Source organism: Ranitomeya imitator, chromosome 4, assembly GCF_032444005.1.
Source record: "Ranitomeya imitator isolate aRanImi1 chromosome 4, aRanImi1.pri, whole genome shotgun sequence".
NCBI lineage: Eukaryota > Metazoa > Chordata > Amphibia > Anura > Dendrobatidae > Ranitomeya > Ranitomeya imitator.
Genome location: NC_091285.1, coordinates 569,084,428 through 569,105,934, shown reverse-complemented (window position 1 = coordinate 569,105,934; position 21,507 = coordinate 569,084,428). Strand labels below are relative to the sequence as shown.

At 42.4% G+C, this 21,507-nt stretch overlaps 1 protein-coding gene across 2 annotated transcripts in view; it reads left to right on the top strand.

Moving 5' to 3' along the window:
• The window catches only part of ADAMTS17 (ADAM metallopeptidase with thrombospondin type 1 motif 17), a 434,783-nt gene that overhangs the window by 395,482 nt on the left and 17,794 nt on the right, over window positions 1-21,507 (top strand). For both annotated transcript variants that reach the window (XM_069766309.1, XM_069766308.1), the window contains 3 exons: window positions 10,844-11,048; window positions 19,862-20,014; window positions 20,534-20,711. In XM_069766309.1, coding sequence (XP_069622410.1) covers window positions 10,844-11,048; window positions 19,862-20,014; window positions 20,534-20,711 — 536 coding nt within the window. The remainder of the gene's footprint in view (window positions 1-10,843; window positions 11,049-19,861; window positions 20,015-20,533; window positions 20,712-21,507) is intronic.

The window sequence follows — 21,507 nt, the reverse complement described above, 5'->3', positions numbered from 1 at the left end:
CACAATATTCCAACTGCTGTTGTAATATCCGGTCGAGTCATAGTTGATATATATAGAAGTGCCCCCACTGCCTGTCGATATTTCTCATTGTTAGGCAACAGGCCATCTTCCAGTTTCAGGTAGGATGATTCCATTGGCGTTGATACACCTTTGGCCTCCGTCATTCCGAACTGATCCAAAATTGAATTAATCTTTGCACTTTGATTTAAAAGAAAACTTCCATCTTCCTCTCTCTGGATGTGGATTCCTAGATATGTCACATTTCCTAGGTCGTTTGTTTCAAAATGCTGGTTCAAAATTTTAGTAATTTTCCCAATTTCAGCTTCTTCTTGATGAACTACAATTACATCGTCCACATATAAGAGAATATACATCCATTTTCCATCTGTATATCTCGTGTACAGGCATGGATCCGCTTGACCTCTTTTAAATCCTTCTTCTAACAAGACTTTGTTCATGTTAGTGTTCCATGCTCTCGCCGATTGCTTAAGACCATAAAGAGATTTTTGTAGTTTGCAAACAAGATTCTGTTCACCTTCCTTTACATAACCTTCAGGTTGAGTCTTGTATAAAGGTACCTTCACACATAACGATATTGTTAACGATATCGTTGCTTTTTGTGACGTAGCAACGATATCGTTAATAAAATCGTTATGTGTGACAGCGACCAACGATCAGGCCCCTGCTGGGAGATCGTTGGTCGCTGAAGAAAGTCCAGAACTTTATTTCGTCGCTGGATCTCCCGTGGACATCGCTGGATCGGCGTGTGTGACACCGATCCAGCGATGTCTTCACTGGTAACCAGGGTAAACATCGGGTAACTAAGCGCAGGGCCGCGCTTAGTAACCCGATGTTTACCCTGGTTACCATCCTAAAAGTAAAAAAAACAAACAGTACATACTTACCTACCGCTGTCTGTCCCCGGCGCTGTGCTCTGCACTCCTCCTGTACTGGCTGTGAGCGTCGGTCAGCCGGAAAGCAGAGCGGTGACGTCACCGCTCTGCTTTCCGGCCGCTGTGCTCACACAGACAGTACAGGAGGAGTGCAGAGCACAGCGCTGGAGGACAGACAGCGTTAGGTAAGTATGTACTGTTTGTTTTTTTTACTTTTAGGATGGTAACCAGGGTAAACATCGGGTTACTAAGCGCGGCCCTGCGCTTAGTTACCCGATGTTTACCCTGGTTACCGGCATCGTTGGTCGCTGGAGAGCGGTCTGTGTGACAGCTTTCCAGCGACCAAACAGCGACGCTGCAGCGATCCGGATCGTTGTCGGTATCGCTGCAGCGTCGCTTAATGTGAAGGGGCCTTAGGTCCTCCTCAATGTCACCATTTAAAAATGCAGTTTTGATATCCAAATGTCTGACAAACATGCTTTGTACTGCAGCTACCGCCAACAATGCTCTAAATGTTGTCTGCTTAGCGACTGGGGAAAAAGTAGCATCATAGTCTTCGCCATATTTTTGAGAATATCCTTTTGCGACCAACCTCGCTTTAAATCTGTGGACTTTACCTTCAGAATCATATTTGGTTTTAAATACCCATTTGCACTTAATTGCCTTTTTATCCTGTGGCAACTCAGTGAGTTTCCAAGTTTGAAGTTGATGAAGCGAGTTCATTTCTTCATTCGCGGCATTGATCCACTTTGTTCTTTCATGGGCGGGTAGTTTCTGCATTTCATCCCATGACTGTGGTTCTGACTCAGGCAGTGTCTTCACAATGTAGGATAAACGTTTAGCTGGTATTCCTTTGTTTGATCTTGACGACCATCTAATTTCAGGTTCACTTAGGCCTTTTGTTGTTCCTTCAGTGGTTGAAGAGTCCAGCCAGACTTCAACATTCTTTTCTTCGTTGTCTTGTAATTGTGATTGTTGTTGTTGCTTCATCTGGACTACTGGCATAATGTCATAAAACTTGGGTGACACGAAGTTTTCATCAAACACTACAACTTTACTTATTGTGACCTTGTTTGTCTCTGGGTGTAAAATTCTATAACCTTTCTGGGTTTCACTGTAGCCTACCAGGATGCCTTCCTTGGCATGAGATTCCCACTTAGTTTGTTTTTCTTTGGGAACATGTGCAAATGCTTTACTTCCGAAAATCCTTATGTGTTGTAGTTTTGGTTTTGTACCATTCCATTACTCAAATGGAGTTTTCTCTGTCGCTTTACTTGGTAGTCTGTTTTGAAGATAACAAGCCGTCATAATAGCTTCGCCCCAATATACTGTAGGCAAATTTGCATCAAATAACATACTCCTTGCGCTTTCACAGAGTGTCCGGTTCCTTCTTTCTGCTACACCATTTTGCTCAGGGTTGTATGGTACAGTAGTTTGAAATATGATTCCATTTTTCTTTAAAATGCTCTTTCATTACTTGTATACTCAGTTCCATTATCTGCACGTAAAGTTTTTGGCATTCTTCCAAACTTGTTGTGTACTTCAGCTAGATATATTCCAAGTTTCTCTGGAACTTCATTTTTGCTGTGAAGTAAATAGACAACTGTATATCTTGAATTGTCATCAATAAATGTAAGAAAATATCTCTTCTTTCCAGGGGTCTGAGTACGCATTGGACCACAGATATCCGTGTGTACTAAATCTAGTGGTTGTTCTGTTCTTGTAGTACTTTTCTTAGGAAAGGCCTTTCTGGACATTTTCCCTTTGATACAGCTGGAACACCTCATTGTCTGATTACATAAATCAATTGTAATATTATCAGCTAATTGTTCTTGAAATAACTTTCTTATTGCTTCTGGGTCTCTATGCGCAAGCCGCCTGTGCCATACATGAATACAGTTCTTGTGCAGTTCTTGCTTAGCTGTGCATACACACTCTTTACATTTCAACTGATACAGTTCATCTCTGATTTTTCCTTTTGCTAATGTCCTCCTTTGAGATGATGCAGCTATCTTCCTTAAATGTAACTTCATTACCTTGTTTTGTGAGCTTTTTCACAGATAATAGATTACTTTCAAGACTAGGCACATATAGTACATCTTTTACATGGATCCTTTTACTTTGTGTTGCAGAGATGTTACAATCAATATAACCGTCTCCTATGCCTTCTGAGTTCATGCACTGACCGTTTGCCATTATCACTTTCTCTGACTTATTTTGGTTAAGCTTAGTAAAGAAGTCTCTGTCATTGGTCATGTGACTGGATGCACCAGAATCTATACACCACGCATGCTTTGATTTAAATGCATTGACTGATGTGTATGCAGCTTCAGTATTTGCCGAATCATTGTTTCCAGACACAGCACTCTTAACTCTCTGTTGGCTGTTTTGCTTTTTCAACTGACTCATTTTAGCTTTCCAGACTCTGCATTCAGCTTTTAAATGACCTGGCTTGTTGCATACAAAACATTCACGTGTCTCTTTAGGGTGGTTTCTGCTGGTGGACACATCATGTGTTTGTAAAGCAGTTTCCTTGTTACACATCTTGCTGCTCACATTTTCTACCTTTCTCATATTCATCTACAAGCTTTCCTCTGACGTATTCCAATGTCAGCTCATTATCTGGGCTTGCATCTAGTGCAGTTACAAGCGTGTCATAGCTTTCTGGGAGACCACTAAGTAATAGTGCTGCTACATGGAAGTCCTTCATATCTTCCCCAATGCCCCGCAGGCACTCTACAATCACTCTGCACGCAATTTTTTTTTCATTTTTTAAAATTAAGACACGGCGTTTAAGGCCCGGGTCACACTTGCGAGAAACTCGTACGAGTCTTGCACCTCATTACCCGGCACTGCTGCCTGCACTCGGACCGGAGTGTGTGGCTGCATGTATTTCTGTGCAGCTGAACGCTCCTGTCCCGAATGCCGCTGCAGTTCCGGGTACTGAGGTGCGAGACTCGTGCGAGTTTCTCGCAAGTGTGACTCTGGCCTAAGTGTGTGTGTGTGTGTGTGTGTCTTTAGTAATAAACATAATAAAATGGTACATGAAGAGTTAAGTAAACATTGGGCTTGGTATTTATCTGTTATCTATCGTATCTATTATCTATGTATCTATGTCTATTATCTATCTGTCTATCTATTATCTATCTTCCATCTATTATCTATCTATCTAAGTAAACAGTATTCTTCAATGGAGTATGTAAATGAAGAGGTTGGACAAGAATTTCTTTTTTTTTTTAAGTATGTTAGCTTTAGTTAGGTTACAACAACGCAGACAAATTTGCATGAAAAAACCCCATGGAAAAACGAAGCAATTCCGCACCTGCGTTTTCTAGCAAGAGAGGGAGGAATCTGCACAGAAAATTCCACAGGCAAATCTGCAACATGTGCGCATACCCTAACACAAACAGGGCAAAAGGGCACAGCACAGAACTGTCTACTTTGCTAGTCTGACAAAATCGTAGCAGTTCCTTATATCTACCATTAGGGGGAGATCACTACATACAGGTTATTGCTGCTGCCAGTGAGGTCAATACTAGTTGTTAAAGTCCCTAGGCAGGTAGCTCCACCTAGTGGAGAAGACTAGTCGCCAAATGTACGCTATGGACAGGAAAGCAGGAACACTTCTCCCCCCAACCATATATTCTGAATGGTTCATGTCAAATGGGTTTTGTGGAACTGTAATGATGACGACCAATCTGCTGGTTATAGTGGCTGTAGCACACGCGCAAACACTGCAGACTCTTCATTGTTAACCATCTATAGCTGTTTTCAGTATGATTTCTGTAAACCTACTTTAATTAGTAATTTTCTGTAGAAAAATAGAAGTTATGATTTTTTGGGATATTTATTAATTATGCTTGCTTGTGTAGCCCCCAAATATTCTGCAGCACTTTCCAGACATTATCATGAGCAGGGGGTTGGACCAGATGACCCAGGAGGTCCCTTCCAACTCTATCATTCTATGATTCTATGATCAGTCTCTGTCCCCATTGGGGCTCTCAATCTAAATTCCTTATCTTAATGCCTTAGGAGCATTACAAGAAGGCAGAGTAACCCAGGGAGAACATACAAACTCCTCCATGTTGCCCTTGGTTGGATTAAAACACAGGTGCCCGAAGCTGCGCGGCGACCGTGTAACCACCGAATATAATTTGTAACGGTGTTGGAGCTTTCATGTGGGGCCCAATTGCAGCATTGAACTGGCTAGTCCAGATAGGAGCTTTCAGAATTGCGGCTGATCTGGTTTAATCAGCAGAGTCGGGATTTCTCCTTGTTAGTGCTGGCAGCTCAGACAGTCAGACTACCAGGTTGGAAAATGTGCAGAGAGCCTCTCGCAGCAATCACACTGGAATGTTAGTGTTGGACTGCAAGGTTGGACTGGTGCAGCTGTATTATCCTAAAACGTTCCCTGCTACTCCGCAGGGACTGGGTGTGGTGGGACCTGCTACCCAAACCCACATTCACCTGATTGTTTTCTGTCTGGGTAGATGCAGGAGCTTAACCCCTCCACTGTGTCTGATTCAGTCTCTGTTTTATATGTTATGTCTAGCTGCTCCCTCTGCTGGTCAGGTGACTAATTGCAATCTTACAAGGTTCATAAAAAGCTTTTTTGGCACACTTTGGTGCTTGCTGTAACTTTTCTTTTATGAGTTAAGTTAGAACATTCTGACTTCTAAATTATTATTCTGTTATATAAGAGAAGGTCACACAAATCATGGTGGTCCAAGATTAGAAAAACATGGCTGCTTTCTTCCAGATACAGCACCACATCTGCCCATGAATTGTGTCTCATGCTGCAGCTCACCCCCAATGAATGGTTGCTAATACCTTGTGGGATGTCTGAGTTCCCAGGATTGCCCCTGGCTGACCTCCAAACATACACTTTGGGCAGGGATTATATTAAGAAACTCCCGAGAAATGTGAGTTTGTAAGTGTGCCACCGAAGTGAATAGGGATGAGCTGGACTGCCACACACATCCTGTGAACAGGACAGAAAGCGGCCATATTTCTCCACATTTGCCTTCAACCACGCTGTATTTTATGCGGAATATGGATTCTTTTTGTCTGAAAAGCAAGAAATTTGATCTGATCGCTGAAGGATCTGACGCAATGACTAATACCTTAGGCCTCATGCAGATGTCCATGAAACACTCGTGATTTTCATTAAAGTTTGTTACTATTTTTTTTGTCCATATTGTTTTTGATTGGAGTCTCGGATGAAAACTACCCATAGAAGGGTCGTGGTGAAAATCCCAGATGACCTCAGTGAGCAGTCCGCGATTAAAATTGTATATGAGAAGTTTGTAATTTCTTTTTCTGTCCGTGAAAATCTCTGATGAATCGCTGATGGTGAAAACTGACACTGACCAAACACTGATGACATTCGCAATGTTTTTTTTTTTTTATCAATGTAAAAATTTATGGACGTCTGAATGAGGCCTTATAATGTCACCCGACTCTAATGAAGCAGAGCCCCTTTCCCTGCACATCGGCCATGCAGCAATATATGTATCACCAAGCTTTCTTGTGCCAGGAACATCTGCAGATGACATACAACTCTGTGCAAAATATGAATATTGGAAGCCTGTACATATAACAGTGTATCGTTGTGACGCCTGCGCTTCTTGTAACATTTATATCAAACAGTATATGACACTGGCTTCTGGTGCTCACTCACAGGAAGGAATTTTCTGTTTCTGTCTATAACATCCATAAAGCATATATAGGAATGTTCTTTTTACAATAGAGACTATGTTTACCCTGCCTCTGCTTGTAGCCCTGCCTCTGCTTGTAGCCTCTGTCAGCAGTTCTGTCACATTGGACTGCAGTAATAGTGCCGCACATCCATTCCACAAGTAGAGCACCACAGGTATTTGCCCTTCTAGGGCTTCCAGCGGAGTGCACTGTTATAATAAGTCATACATTGAAGCATGCTAATTTTTTTTTCTTCACAGAGAAAAAAATTATTAATATAATCAGAAACCCCTAAAGGAACAGAGGGCGATAGCCACCAAATTCTGGATATGTGGCATACGCTATGTGCATGAGGTCTACTTTAATATTTGGTTACTTTCTATTGGATATTGGAAAGCTGTTGTGAGCTGGGTACCCCATGTTTTTTAGACAAATATGCCATGGAAGTGGAAGTCAATTGTTAGAAAACCACTCGTTCCACGAGTGTATAAAAGATTGTCCAATTTTCATCTGTACATTACAAAACCAATGACCATTTCCTATGATGTTGGCCATGTATCAGTAGAATTCTGTTGCTATATGATAGATCCAAATGAGATTCATTTTTTTTGTGCGTTCCCGTAGAAGTAGGCGACTTTTGTATGAAATACAGAAAAGACTGGTACACTTTTTTTCACGTAAACATTTGGTCTGTGGAAAAAAGAAAGTTATCTGAATGGCAATTATGGTTCTAGTGCTGTCAGTTTTTTAAGGACTGAAAGTAAAGTCATGTGAATGTCGCCTTAGAATGAGGGCATGCAAAGCGGCCATGGTGCAACTGCAACACAGCCAAACACTGCAACGGCTTTATCTAACAAGCAACCATTTACCTGCGAAAACCATGTGGCAATCTGCTGAGCAGTTTTGAAAGTGATAAAACTGTTCCCACGCAAGATCAAGGGATTGTTTAATGATTGGATGGAAAACAACAATGCTGACCACCTTCAGTCACATCACAGTTGCATTACAGCTGCGTGCAGTTGCATCATTTGGCCTTACCCTCATAAACTTACTTTTCTGTTACAGAAATGTAGGTATATGTAGCTGCTCACACGGTGACGTTACTGCAGAGAAAACTGGACTATAAGGCTGGGTTCACACATGCAAGAAATACGTCCGAGTCTCGCATGGTAATACCCGGCATTGCCGCCATCACTCAGGAGCGGAGCGTCGGCCGCATAGCAATACATGCAGCCGCACGCTCCGCTCCTGAGTGACGGCGGGAATGCCGGGTATTACCATGCGAGACTCGGACGTATTACTCGCATGTGTGATCCCGGCCTAAGGGTATGTTTCCACTTTCAGGAAACCCAACGCTTTGGACGCAGCAAATACCCTGCTCCGCCCAAAGCACCGCCCCCTGAAGTACGCACGGTGATTTCAGATGTGTTCATTGAACACATGCAGAGTCACCGCATCGTATACATAGACTGGTTATTTATCTTATGGACACAGAGTGTTTCCGCAAGATAAATAGACATGCTGCGGTCTGGAAAGACGCGCCGCATGTCCGGTTACACAGGGCTCCCGGAGGCGCCCCTGCACACATAGTGGAGACGGGATTTCATAAAATCCCCTCCACTATGCTGTAACATCAGGACGCTGCAGATTGAACGCTGCGGCTGTACGCAGCGTCCAATCCGCAGCAAAAACTAAAGCAATACGCCTGTGGAAACATACCCATAGGCTGGAGTCGCTCATTGTGAGTCTTTACAGCCCTGCATATTATAGGAAGACTCCGAGATTCACATTAGGAAAGTGTTAGTTATGGAGTTCCCAAATAGTCAGATACAGCTTGTTATAAGGGGCCCTCTAGCAATCCAGAGAATGTTAGGGGGGTTTATTTATACCTTGGACATCTCTGAATAAAAATATTTGGATGAAAAGGGACAAAACATTGTATACCATGCCGTCCCCTATAATAGGACTGCACTCCCAGTTGTCATATTGTCACATTACCTTACACTAACCAGACACATCTGCCATTGAATTATGATGTAATGCAGTACATTAGCCCTAACATATATTCCCGCTTTATTATACGTTCCACCCATCTTCCTGTGTTCTCTTTGGGGGCAGCTTTCCAAAATATGTTGGCCTTGTAAAATAAGCTGTTTTATTCTCAATCTTCTACTCCATAAAATGTTATATGGCAGAGTTCAGAATTGCCACAGGGTAAGTGGCCGACTTTCACAGCACTCTTGGGGCAGGGGGCTGTTCACGCGCAGAGACGGGCCTGGTTTCATTGTCCTGTATTGGGGTCGTCAATGTTACGAATTATTGGGTCGATGAGGCCAGTCATTGTATAATCACACTGCACTCCGTGATGAAACAACATATGTGCAAACGTCTACATCATAGCAAACCTAGATCCTTCCAACATGGAAAGAGTTATGTGACATTTGGAAAAATGTGCTGGTCACCAGATACAGGTGGGCAGAGCCCATGTCCTTTTCTGAAAAGCAGATATGAAAAGGAAGTTCTCCTACGTTGGGCACTGTGGAGACACCTCACTTTTACTGATGGGGGTATCCTGTTTCAAGCACAGACAATATCACCACCCCTAGTGTTGGCTGCAGACAGGCAGATCCTTATTATGTTTATAGAGGAGATTTGGAGTTTCAGAAAAATGTTCTTACTTTTATGAAAAGAGAGAAAAACAGATCACAGACAGTTGCCTGCTTACACACTGTGGTGGTTCCCGCACATCAGTGCAGGCAACCCTGAGACACATATATTTCCTCCCTGGACATGCTATGGACGGCACTGATATATTGAATTGGATGTTACCAGGTATCACAATACAAACTGCATATGTTAATAAACCGATCTCTTAGGTTTGCAGGTTAGAATAGATGTATTGCAGGTTAGAATAGATGTATAATCATTTTTGAACGCCTAGAATCATTCTCGACCCACCTATCCTGTCGGACAGCAGCTCAGTGTCCCTCCTCCTCCTGCTGAACTCTACCACAGCTCAGTACAAGCTGCAGCTGTCAGTTAGGCCAGCAGGTAGAGAATAAACACACTTGTACTTGTGAACGCTGTCAATCTATGGATATGTGAACACATCTTTTTTAGGCTGGTCCTCTCCGAAATCCACCAGAAAAAGCTCAAAAGAATAAACATATGCATTCCTATGCAATAGTCTTTTGGATGCCTTTTAACTGCTTCACGTTTCCAAAGACGTCAAGAGGTTAAAAGTGAATAGACTGTTCTCAAAGCGTTCTCCATTCTGTAGACACTTTTTACTTTACGATACAAGGCAATGAGACAGCTCCAAAGATCTTTGACGGCCAAAATGCTGAAAAAAGTTCTCGGGGAAACCACGTAAAAAAAAAAAAAAAAAAGATGCATCAGAAAAATAAACTGCTGGCATTTTCTGAAGCGCCTTCCTCTTGGAAAAACAGTGAATACCATGCACTGGGCTAAAATGCTGAGTTTAATGTCACCGGATTATACAGCTGTTCGGTCATGGATTTTGAATGCTTCATCAGGTCTAAGCTTAGGTTAGTTTTGTTTTCCATTTGTATTGTGATATTGGTTTACATCAGCTGTATGTAAAAGCAAATAATTATAAGTGAATATAAGAAACTGAAATATACAGTATCTTATTGGACAAATATGATTTTTCTCCACTTATGTACCACTTCTCCTCCCCCTTGAACTCATCAATCACTTAAAAAACTTGCTAAAATCCATCCTGCTCAAAACAGTTTGGATTGTCAACTCACTGAAAAATCAGATTCTATGTGCTCATTGACAATTGATGGAGAGGAGCTGAGTTTCGACACAAACACAGGTCAGAGCTGTTGCTTTTTTAGTATGTGTTTTAGTTTACTACTGTGCTGGATTCACATCTGCACTGCTCAGCATTGCTGCATGATGTTATTGAGGTTACTTACAGACAGAAGAGAAGAACTACCTCATATCTATGTGTACTGTGTATGGGAACCCATCATAAGTTAGCATTCACCGTCTAGCCTGCTGAAGGGATAACTGGTAAAAATAATTGCAGGATACAAGTTGTATAATGTCCAGGAATGTTGTTACTCCTCATGTACACAACGGCAGCCTATTTTGCAATGACAGGTATTTTCTGAAAGTTACTTGAAATGACAAGTACATTTTATTTATATAGCTCTGGCCAAACCATCATTATCAGCTGAGGTATCCATGTCATTTGAATAAAATATAGTACTTTAATTCCTCAGATGGGAGACAGGTCCATGGGGTCAGTGCTCAGCCACCTGTGAAAAAGGCTTCCAGCAGAGGGAGGTGTCCTGTGTCTTCCAGCTGCAAAATGGCACATATGTCAACACCCGGGATATTTACTGCATGGGACCCAAACCTGCAACCAGACAGCCATGTGAAGGTCAAGACTGCCTGTCCATCTGGGAGGCTTCAGAGTGGTCACAGGTAAGGATTTCATAACAGTATAGTCATCTTAAAGTCTTATGTGGAGTTTGATGTCATTGTATAAACATTTGTCATATAATGTGTATATCTTTAGCATAAACTGCCCATCACTTTCTAGAGTCCATTATCTCCAGCCAGGGCCGGCGTCAGTACCCGGGCAAGTGTCAGGGCCCTGAGCAGGCGGGGGGGCCCACTTGCCGTCTGGGACACTTGCACACTATGGGGGCCCGGTGTCTGTGCTAGTGCAGACACGCGCGAGTGGGCCCCTCTGCTTGATCAGGATCCCAGCACTTGTGATACTTTCCTCTCCCAGCTCCACCACTGCGGCGTTTGATGACTGTGATGTTCAGGCCAGAGGACGTGATGATGTCACGTCTGTGCTTCCTCTGCCTGAGGAGTCACAGTTCAGAGAGCTGGAAGACGACGACGCTGAGGAGTCCGGAGCAGAGCAGCAGCCAGCGATGAGAGGTGAGTATTTTGGAGCATTATATATGGGGCCCATCATGTATGGGGCTCACTATACACCGGAGCATCATATATGGAGCCAATTATACACTGGAGTATCATATGTGGACCCATCATACTCTGGAGCATCATATATGGGGCCAACTATATATGAAGCATTATATGGGAACTATTATATATGGAGCATTATATGGGGCTCATCATATACTGTATGAAGAATTATGTGAGACTTATTATACTGTATGGACCATTATTTGGGGCTCATTATACTGTATGGAGCAATATATGGGGCTCATTATACTCTATGGGGCCCATCCAATACTGTATGGAGCATTATATGGGGCCAGCTATATATGGAGCAATATATGGGGCCCATCATACACTGGAGCATTATATGGAGCCCATCATATACTGTATGGAACATTATATGGGACCCATTATGTATGGAGCAATATATGGGGCCTATTATATACTGTATGGATCAATATATGGGGCTCATTATTCTGTATGGAGCAATATATGTGGCTCATTATACTGTATGGAGCACTATATGAGGTCTATTATTCTGGATGGATAAATATATGGGGCTCATTATTCTGTGTGGAGCATTATATGGGGCCTATTATTCTGAATGGAGCAATATATGGTGCCCATAATACTGTACGGAGCAATATATGTGGCTCATTGTACTGCATGGAGCATTATATGTGGTTCATTATACTATATGGAGCATTGCATGGGGTCCATTATTCTGTATGGAGCAATATATGTTGCTCGTTATTATGTATGGAGCAATATGTGGGGTTCATTATTATGCATGGAGCATTATGTGGTGCCCGTAATACTGTATGGAGCAATATATGGGGCACTTTATTCTGTACGGAGCTCTAAGTGGTGCCAATAATACTGTATGGAGCAATACATGGGGCACATTATTCTGCATGGAGCATTATGTGATACCCATAATACTGTATGGAGGACTATACTTTCCGGTTTCTGACCTATTGAAGAATTTACAGTACATGTCACTCATGTAATGTAAGAAGTGAGATCTTTGGCAATGTACTATACCTATATTTCTCTGCTGTAACTGTGCATTATGAATTGTGGTATGTGTTAAAGGGGCCCACTGAGACTTTTTCGCCCGGGACCCACGAAAACCTGGAGCAAGCCCTGTCTCCAGTCATCCTTAGTTCAGTTCTCTTTTTGTGGATCACTAGTGATTATGGGCTAGGGAGCAGATAGACATGTTATATAGAATGATGCATATCGCTAGTAGCACGCTCTGCGCATGGATGTCATCGTGTTTGCAGTCACACACATGACTACAGACTTTTGTCAAAATCCCTTTAATACTTAATCACAATGGCATATTTAAACATTAGAAGTCATAAAACATTTTTTGGTGAGATTTTTTCAAAATTGTGGCAAACTACTGTGGTTTAGTGAAGTTTTGGCTATTTTAGTTTCTCATGCACGTAGCTGTATATGGGTATTTGCATAAGAGGCATGTATGCTGCGGTGTAGTATAGAATGGTGGATGCTGGCTTAAAAAAATGTCATCCACAGGCTGCGGAGACAACGAACTGTGGCATGGTATGATAAATGAACATTTTAAATAAACAAACCGAGCTCAGAGACTGAATCCTTAATTGGATTAAATTAGTGGTGTGAAAGTTTTATAGTCACAATATTCAAGTAAGGGTACCGTCACACTATGCCATTTCGATCGCTACGACGGTACGATTCGTGACGTTCCAGCGATATCGTTACGATATCGCTGTGTCTGACACGCAGCAGCGATCAGGGATCCTGCTGAGAATCGTACGTCGTAGCAGATCGTATGGAACTTTCTTTCATCGCTGGATCTCCCGCTGTCATCGCTAGATCGGTGTGTGTGACACCGATCTAGCGATGCGATCCAGCAATGCGTTCGCTTGTAACCAGGGTAAACATCGGGTAACTAAGCGCAGGGCCGCACTTAGTAACCCGATGTTTACCCTGGTTACAAGCGTAAAACTAAAAAAAAAAAAACAGCACATACTTACATTCTGGTGTCCGTCAGGTCCCTTGCCGTCTGCTTCCCGCACTGTGACTGCCGGCCGTAAAGTGAAAGCAGAGCACAGCGGTGACGTGCTTTCACTTTCACTTTACGGCCGGCAGTCACAGAGCGGGAAGCAGACGGCAAGGGACGTGACGGACACCAGATGTAAGTATGTGCTGTTTGTTTTTTTTAGTTTTACGCTTGTAACCAGGGTAAACATCGGGTTACTAAGCGCGGTCCTGCGCTTAGTTACCCGATGTTTACCCTGGTTACCGGGGACCTCGGCATCGTTGGTCGTTGGAGAGCTGTCTGTGTGACAGCTCCCCAGCGACCACACTACGATTTACCTACGATCACGGCCAGGTCATATCGCTGGTCGTGATCGTAGGTAAATCGTATAGTGTGACGGTACCCTAAGATCAGAGGCCCAGTGCCCTCGTGAAACGTAGACCAGATTTTCCACTGTAGAAATTCTGCAGCAGATACTTCTTAAGGTCCGGATCACACATGCGAGAAATACGGTCGAGTCTCGCATGTTAATACCCGGCATTGCCGCCGTCACTCAGGAGCGGAGCGTGCGGCTGCATAGCAATACATGAAGCTGCTTGCTCCACACCTGAGTGACGGCGGCAATGCCGGGTATTAACATGCGAGACTCGACCGTATTTCTCGCATGTGTGATCCCGGCCTAAAAGCTCATGTTCAAAAGGCGTTGTTTTCTAGGGAGTTTTAAAGGGAACCTGACAGCAGATACATGGTGCCCGATCCACAGGCAGCTGGTATCAGACACTGGCTGTATGATTTCAGCCATAAATATTTAACTCAAAGAAAAACATTGCTCCACAGACGCTGGAGACCGAGCCGTACAGGAAGCTAGTTGGACAGGTAGGTCTCTTCCTGTATACGCAGGCAGGGAGAGACCCGTCAGCCAGTGGCAGACCTGTCAGACTATTCTAGCTATTAACAAAGTTTTTCTTTGAAACGCAGCAACATTTCAGAGTTAAGCATACATGGCTGAAATCCTGCAGCCACGATCTGATACATGCTGCCTGTCGATCGAGTAGCACGTGTCAGCTGTCAGGTTCCCTTTAATAGCATTCCATTATAGTGCATAGGACTAAATCATGTGGAAATTTAGGCCACGATTAGTGATGAGCCAAAATACTTGTTACTTGAGATTTCCTGAGCATGCTCTGAGTATTTTGGCGTGCTCGGAGATTTATTTTCTGTCTCTGTAGCTGCATGATTTGCGACTGCTAGACAGCCTGAGTACATGTGAGCGATGCCTGTTTGTTACCCGAGCATGTACCGAGTATACTTGCTCATCACTTAGCCCCGATTCATCATTTGTGTTTGTTTTTTGTTTTTTTTTCAATCATTTTTCTTTTTTTGTCTTGTTGTACCCGCTGACATTTATTGCGCCAATCCAAATTCATTATAGTTGTTCACGATTTTGGAGCAAAGTAAAAAATGAGCTTTTTTCCTGTTACTGACCATTTTTGCGACTTTTTTTTAGTCAAAAGTTGCATCTTTCTCAAAATGTCAGAAAACATGCAACTTTTTAAAGATATGTATAAAACCACATCGGGGGAAAACTGGAGTGAAGTTGCTCCAAATTATGCAACGTTTTAAAAACTTGTAAATTGAGGAATCAGACGAAAACACCTGGAATCGCTAAACTCCGACCACAAAGCGGTGGGAACAAATAGAAAATAGATGTAAAAAAGGCCCAGATAGAATAATGAATTGGGCGCAAAACAAAAAGGCACAAAAACACAGAGCAAAAACCGTGATAAATCGCAGCTTCATTAGTTTTTTTACCATCAGATTCTGTAAATATCTGACAAGACATCGAGAGCGGTTCAGACTCCATACATAGAGGTATTTTTCCATTGACTATTTCCGTCCGTACAGCGCCTGATGGAGTCTGTAAGTCAGTACAGTTGGGCTCTCATTTAGTGACAACATGATAATGATAGAAGTAGCCGTTGTCGCCCTTTTTTGTGTTGATCATTAGCTTATAGATGGAACGGTCTTACAATAAGACCTTGGTCAGACTAGATGCCAGGTTTTACGACAGAGTTTAGTTCATGGAATCATATTTCCCAAAAATGAATGATTCTGCTTTGAAGTTGGCACAAATTGTTTCTGCTGCTTTATGTTCATTATTAAGGAATTACTTCCGAATGAAGGTCAGCATGCCACGACTTACAAAAAATGAAATGGGACGATTTCCAAATACTAAATGAAGAATGTCTTTTGTTGCAGCTCTGATTTTGAGGGTTTATTTCTCTTGTTGGCCACTGTTCAGTCACTTCAGCTCACAGATCAAATTTTGCCCAAAGACAGTGTTATATATCAGTGTACGAGAGAAGAGCTTTTGTTACAGTATTATAAATCAGACTTATACATGATCTTCATCAAATAAAATGTAAGTTTGTATGTAAAATCCTATTCTATAGCGGTTCTCTTAACCTTGGAAATAAATACAAGTGTTTCCTCCATTTCTTATGTAAGCACTAGGACATATAGATCGCATCAAGATGCAGCGGACAGATGGAAGATAGTAAGACCACAAGATCAGACTACACAGGGTTTTGATTGTAGTCTGTAACCATGGAGATATATGGGTTTGCATAGAAGCTGTAGATACCCAATGGTAGGATACTTTTACCTGGCATGGTATCGGTTGCATAGAAGCTGTAGATACCCAGTGGTAGGATACTTTTACCTGGTATGGTATCGGTTGCATAGAAGCTGTAGATACCCAATGGTAGGATAATTTTACCTGGCATGGTATCGGTTGCATAGAAGCTGTAGATACCCAGTGGTAGGATACTTTTACCTGGTATCGTATCGGTTGCATAGAAGCTGTAGATACCCAGTGGTAGGATACTTTTACCTGGTATCGTATCGGTTGCATAGAAGCTGTAGATACCCAATGGTAGGATAATTTTACCTGGCATGGTATCGGTTGCATAGAAGCTGTAGATACCCAGTGGTAGGATACTTTTACCTGGCATGGTATCGGTTGCATAGAAGCTTTAGATACCCAGTGGTAGGATACTTTTACCTGGTATCGTATCGGTTGCATAGAAGCTGTAGATACCCAGTGGTCGGATACTTTTACCTGGTATGGTATAGGTTGCATAGAAGCTGTAGATATCCAGTGGTAGGATACTTTTACCTAGCATGGTATCGGTTGCATAGAAGCGGTAGATACCCAGTGGTAGGATACTTTTACCTGGTATGGTATCGGTTACATAGAAGCTGTAGATACCCTGTTGTATGATACTTTTACCTGGTATGGTATCGGTTGCATAGAAGCTGTAGATACCCAGTGGTCAGATACTTTTACCTGGTATGGTATCGGTTGCATAGAAGCTGTAGATATCCAGTGGTAGGATACTTTTACCTAGCATGGTATCGGTTGCATAGAAGCTGTAGATACCCAGTGGTAGGATACTTTTACCTGGTATGGTATCGGTTGCATAGAAGCTGTAGATACCCAGTGGTAGGATACTTTTACCTGGTATCGTATCGGTTACATAGAAGCTGTAGATACCCAGTGGTAGGATACTTTTACCTGGTATGGTATCGGTTGCATAGAAGCTGTAGATACCCATTGGTAGGATAATTTTACCTGGCATGGTATCGGTTGCATAGAAGCTGTAGATACCCAGTGGTAGGATACTTTTACCTGGTATGGTATCGGTTGCATAGAAGCTTTAGATACCCAGTGGTAGGATACTTTTACCTGGTATCGTATCGGTTGCATAGAAGCTGTAGATACCCAGTGGTAGGATACTTTTACCTGGTATCGGTATCTAAAGCTGCTATGCAACCGATACCAGTGGTAGGATACTTTTACCTGGTATCGTATCGGTTGCATAGAAGCTGTAGATACCCAGTGGTAGGATACTTTTACCTGGTATGGTATCGGTTGCATAGAAGCTGTAGATACCCATTGGTAGGATAATTTTACCTGGCATGGTATCGGTTGCATAGAAGCTGTAGATACCCAGTGGTAGGATACTTTTACCTGGTATGGTATCGGTTGCATAGAAGCTTTAGATACCCAGTGGTAGGATACTTTTACCTGGTATCGTATCGGTTGCATAGAAGCTGTAGATACCCAGTGGTAGGATACTTTTACCTGGTATCGGTATCTAAAGCTGCTATGCAACCGATACCAGTGGTAGGATACTTTTACCTGGTATCGTATCGGTTGCATAGAAGCTTTAGATACCCAGTGGTAGGATACTTTTACCTGGTATCGTATCGGTTGCATAGAAGCTTTAGATACCCAGTGGTAGGATACTTTTACCTGGTATCATATCGGTTGCATAGAAGCTGTAGATATCCAGTGGTAGGATACTTTTACCTGGTATCGTATCGGTTGCATAGAAGCTGTAGATACCCAGTGGTAGGATACTTTTACCTGGTATCGTATCGGTTGCATAGAAGCTGTAGATATCCAGTGGTAGGATACTTTTACCTGGTATCGTATCGGTTGCATAGAAGCTGTAGATACCCAGTGGTCGGATACTTTTACCTGGTATGGTATTGGTTACATAGAAGCTGTAGATATCCAGTGGTAGGATACTTTTACCTGGTATGGTATCGGTTGCATAGAAGCTGTAGATACCCAATGGTAGGATAATTTTACCTGGCATGGTATCGGTTGCATAGAAGCTGTAGATACCCAGTGGTCGGATACTTTTACCTGGTATCGTATCGGTTGCATAGAAGCTGTAGATATCCAGTGGTAGGATACTTTTACCTGGTATCGTATCGGTTGCATAGAAGCTGTAGATACCCAGTGGTCGGATACTTTTACCTGGTATCGTATCGGTTGCATAGAAGCTGTAGATATCCAGTGGTAGGATACTTTTACCTGGTATCGTATCGGTTGCATAGAAGCTGTAGATACCCAGTGGTCGGATACTTTTACCTGGTATGGTATAGGTTGCATAGAAGCTGTAGATATCCAGTGGTAGGATACTTTTACCTAGCATGGTATCGGTTGCATAGAAGCTGTAGATACCCAGTGGTAGGATACTTTTACCTGGTATGGTATCGGTTACATAGAAGCTGTAGATACCCAGTGGTAGGATACTTTTACCTGGTATCGTATCGGTTGCATAGAAGCTGTAGATATCCAGTGGTAGGATACTTTTACCTAGCATGGTATCGGTTGCATAGAAGCTGTAGATATCCAGTGGTAGGATACTTTTACCTAGCATGGTATCGGTTGCATAGAAGCTGTAGATACCCAGTGGTAGGATACTTTTACCTGGTATGGTATCGGTTGCATAGAAGCTGTAGATATCCAGTGGTAGGATACTTTTACCTGGTATCGTATCGGTTGCATAGAAGCTGTAGATACCCAGTGGTAGGATACTTTTACCTGGTATCGTATCGGTTACATAGAAGCTGTAGATACCCAGTGGTCAGATACTTTTACCTGGTATCGTATCGGTTGCATAGAAGCTGTAGATACCCAGTGGTAGGATACTTTTACCTGGCATGGTATCGGTTGCATAGAAGCTGTAGATACCCAGTGGTAGGATACTTTTACCTGGTATCGTATCGGTTACATAGAAGCTGTAGATACCCAGTGGTCAGATACTTTTACCTGGTATCGTATCGGTTACATAGAAGCTGTAGATACCCAGTGGTAGGATACTTTTACCTGGCATGGTATCGGTTGCATAGAAGCTGTAGATACCCAGTGGTAGGATACTTTTACCTGGTATGGTATCGGTTACATAGAAGCTGTAGATACCCAGTTATATGATACTTTTACCTGGTATGGTATCGGTTGCATAGAAGCTGTAGATACCCAGTGGTAGGATACTTTTACCTGGTATGGTATCGGTTGCATAGAAGCTGTAGATACCCAGTGGTCAGATACTTTTACCTGGTATCGTATCGGTTACATAGAAGCTGTAGATGCCCAGTGGTAGGATACTTTTACCTGGTATGGTATCGGTTACATAGAAGCTGTAGTTACCCAGTGGTCAGATACTTTTACCTGGTATGGTATCGGTTGCATAGAAGCTGTAGATATCCAGTGGTAGGATACTTTTAGCAACACTGATTAACAACATTAGACAAGTAGAATGGTAGCATGAAGTTGTTGGTTTACTTACAATGTTCCAGGCGGAATAACTGGGGATGGCACAATGCATAGTTCTCACATTAGATTCTCCAGGATGGGGGATGCTAGGATTTACTAAAGCCTTCTTTGTCGAGCTCATCCAATCTCTTTACATGTATATATTCCTAATGTGTATATTAGTGCTCTACTAACTGTGGCCGAGGCACCAAGAAGAGGAGAATTTCCTGCACCAATACCAGGGGTAAATGTGATTCTGCTACAAGGCCAAGAGAGGAGGAGGAATGTGAGGACTACACTGGCTGCTATGAGTGGAAGACTGGAGACTGGTCCAAGGTTAGTAGATTACAAAATCTTCATAGACTCCATGCCTGAAAAACTTTACATGTGTAACCTAATGAATCTTAAAGCAATCATGCTGAAACGGCAAGTAGTCCTTCTATAAAATCACATGTGTTGCCTATTAAATGTGAATTTCACTGACATCACCGAGCGCCCTAGGGAAAGCATTCACGGTAATTCTTAATTACTTGTTAGGCCCCTTGCTGTGAACTTGGTCTTGATCCAAAAGTGCACTGATGTCAGATATCTGCTATTATCAGGGCATCATTTATTTTAGACATCTTCATAATTTATTATTACAGGTGCAATAATGCTACAGTCAGTCCCTCCCCAGCCAGTACTGGCTGATAATAGAAAACAATAGTTTTCATTATACTTCACAAGGTGTGAAGTATGTGCCATGAGGTTTTCCACATGTGTATTTGTTTTATTGGCTTTTGTCATTGTTCTATGTGAACGTTTACTTTTGTACCAGTGGTGTCCCCTTTTCACCCTGTTGTTTTCCACTTACAGTGCTCTTCCACATGTGGGAAAGGCTTGCAGTCTCGTGTGGTACAGTGTATGCACAAGGTGACTGGCCGCCATGGAAATGAATGTTCCTTCTTGTCCAAACCAGTGGCCTACAGGCAGTGTCACCAAGAAGCCTGTAATGAAAAAATGAATGCCAACACCATCACATCTCCCAGACTCGGTTGGTAAAATGGAAAGACGCTTATTGCTTTTGTTGTTAAGAAGATGTAGAAAGGATGGAAAATGGTTTTCAATTCCTTCTTCAGAAGTGATTAAGAGCAGAGGCCGATGTAGGGGAACAAAGTCACATCGGAGCAACCTGTGACACTGGATTGCTTTGCTGACAGCACTTTTTGGATACGACTTTGCAGCTAGCACTATTGTATAGACATTACTCTATTATAGAACCAGAAACACATGGGCTACTTGCACATTGAACAAGTCTGTGGGAACCTGTTCACACACCACCAAGAAACTTGAAGACACAAAAGAGCACAGTGAGGTCAAAAATACTCTGTTGTAAAAAAAATCACAGTAATAAGCAAGTGCTAGTCAAAAGATGGAAAAAACAGGGTATTTAGTTGATACGTTTTTGCCTTTGCCTTTTGCATTACTCTATTACTATAAGCAAAAGGCTTCTTCTTCAAAGAGGAAGAGGGCAGGAACTCTAGTGTCACCTGTTGGATGTAGCAATTATAAAAGCCACATGACTTAGTATAAGAAGCTAATGCAGACACTTCACTTACAGACACGTGTTTCGGGGTTTTTGTACCTCATCAGTGCAGAGAAAGAAAGCCAATTTGGCTATGTCAGAGGCTTCTGACAGGGTCAAGAGGTAATGTTTCTAATGTAGAGCACGCCAAGTTAGTGTAGGGAGACTTATAGACCATTTGATACTGCCCTGGGAATATAAATATATTATATTACTATATAACTGGCAGCACTGTGTGGGCATCCTGTGGAATTACTATATTGGT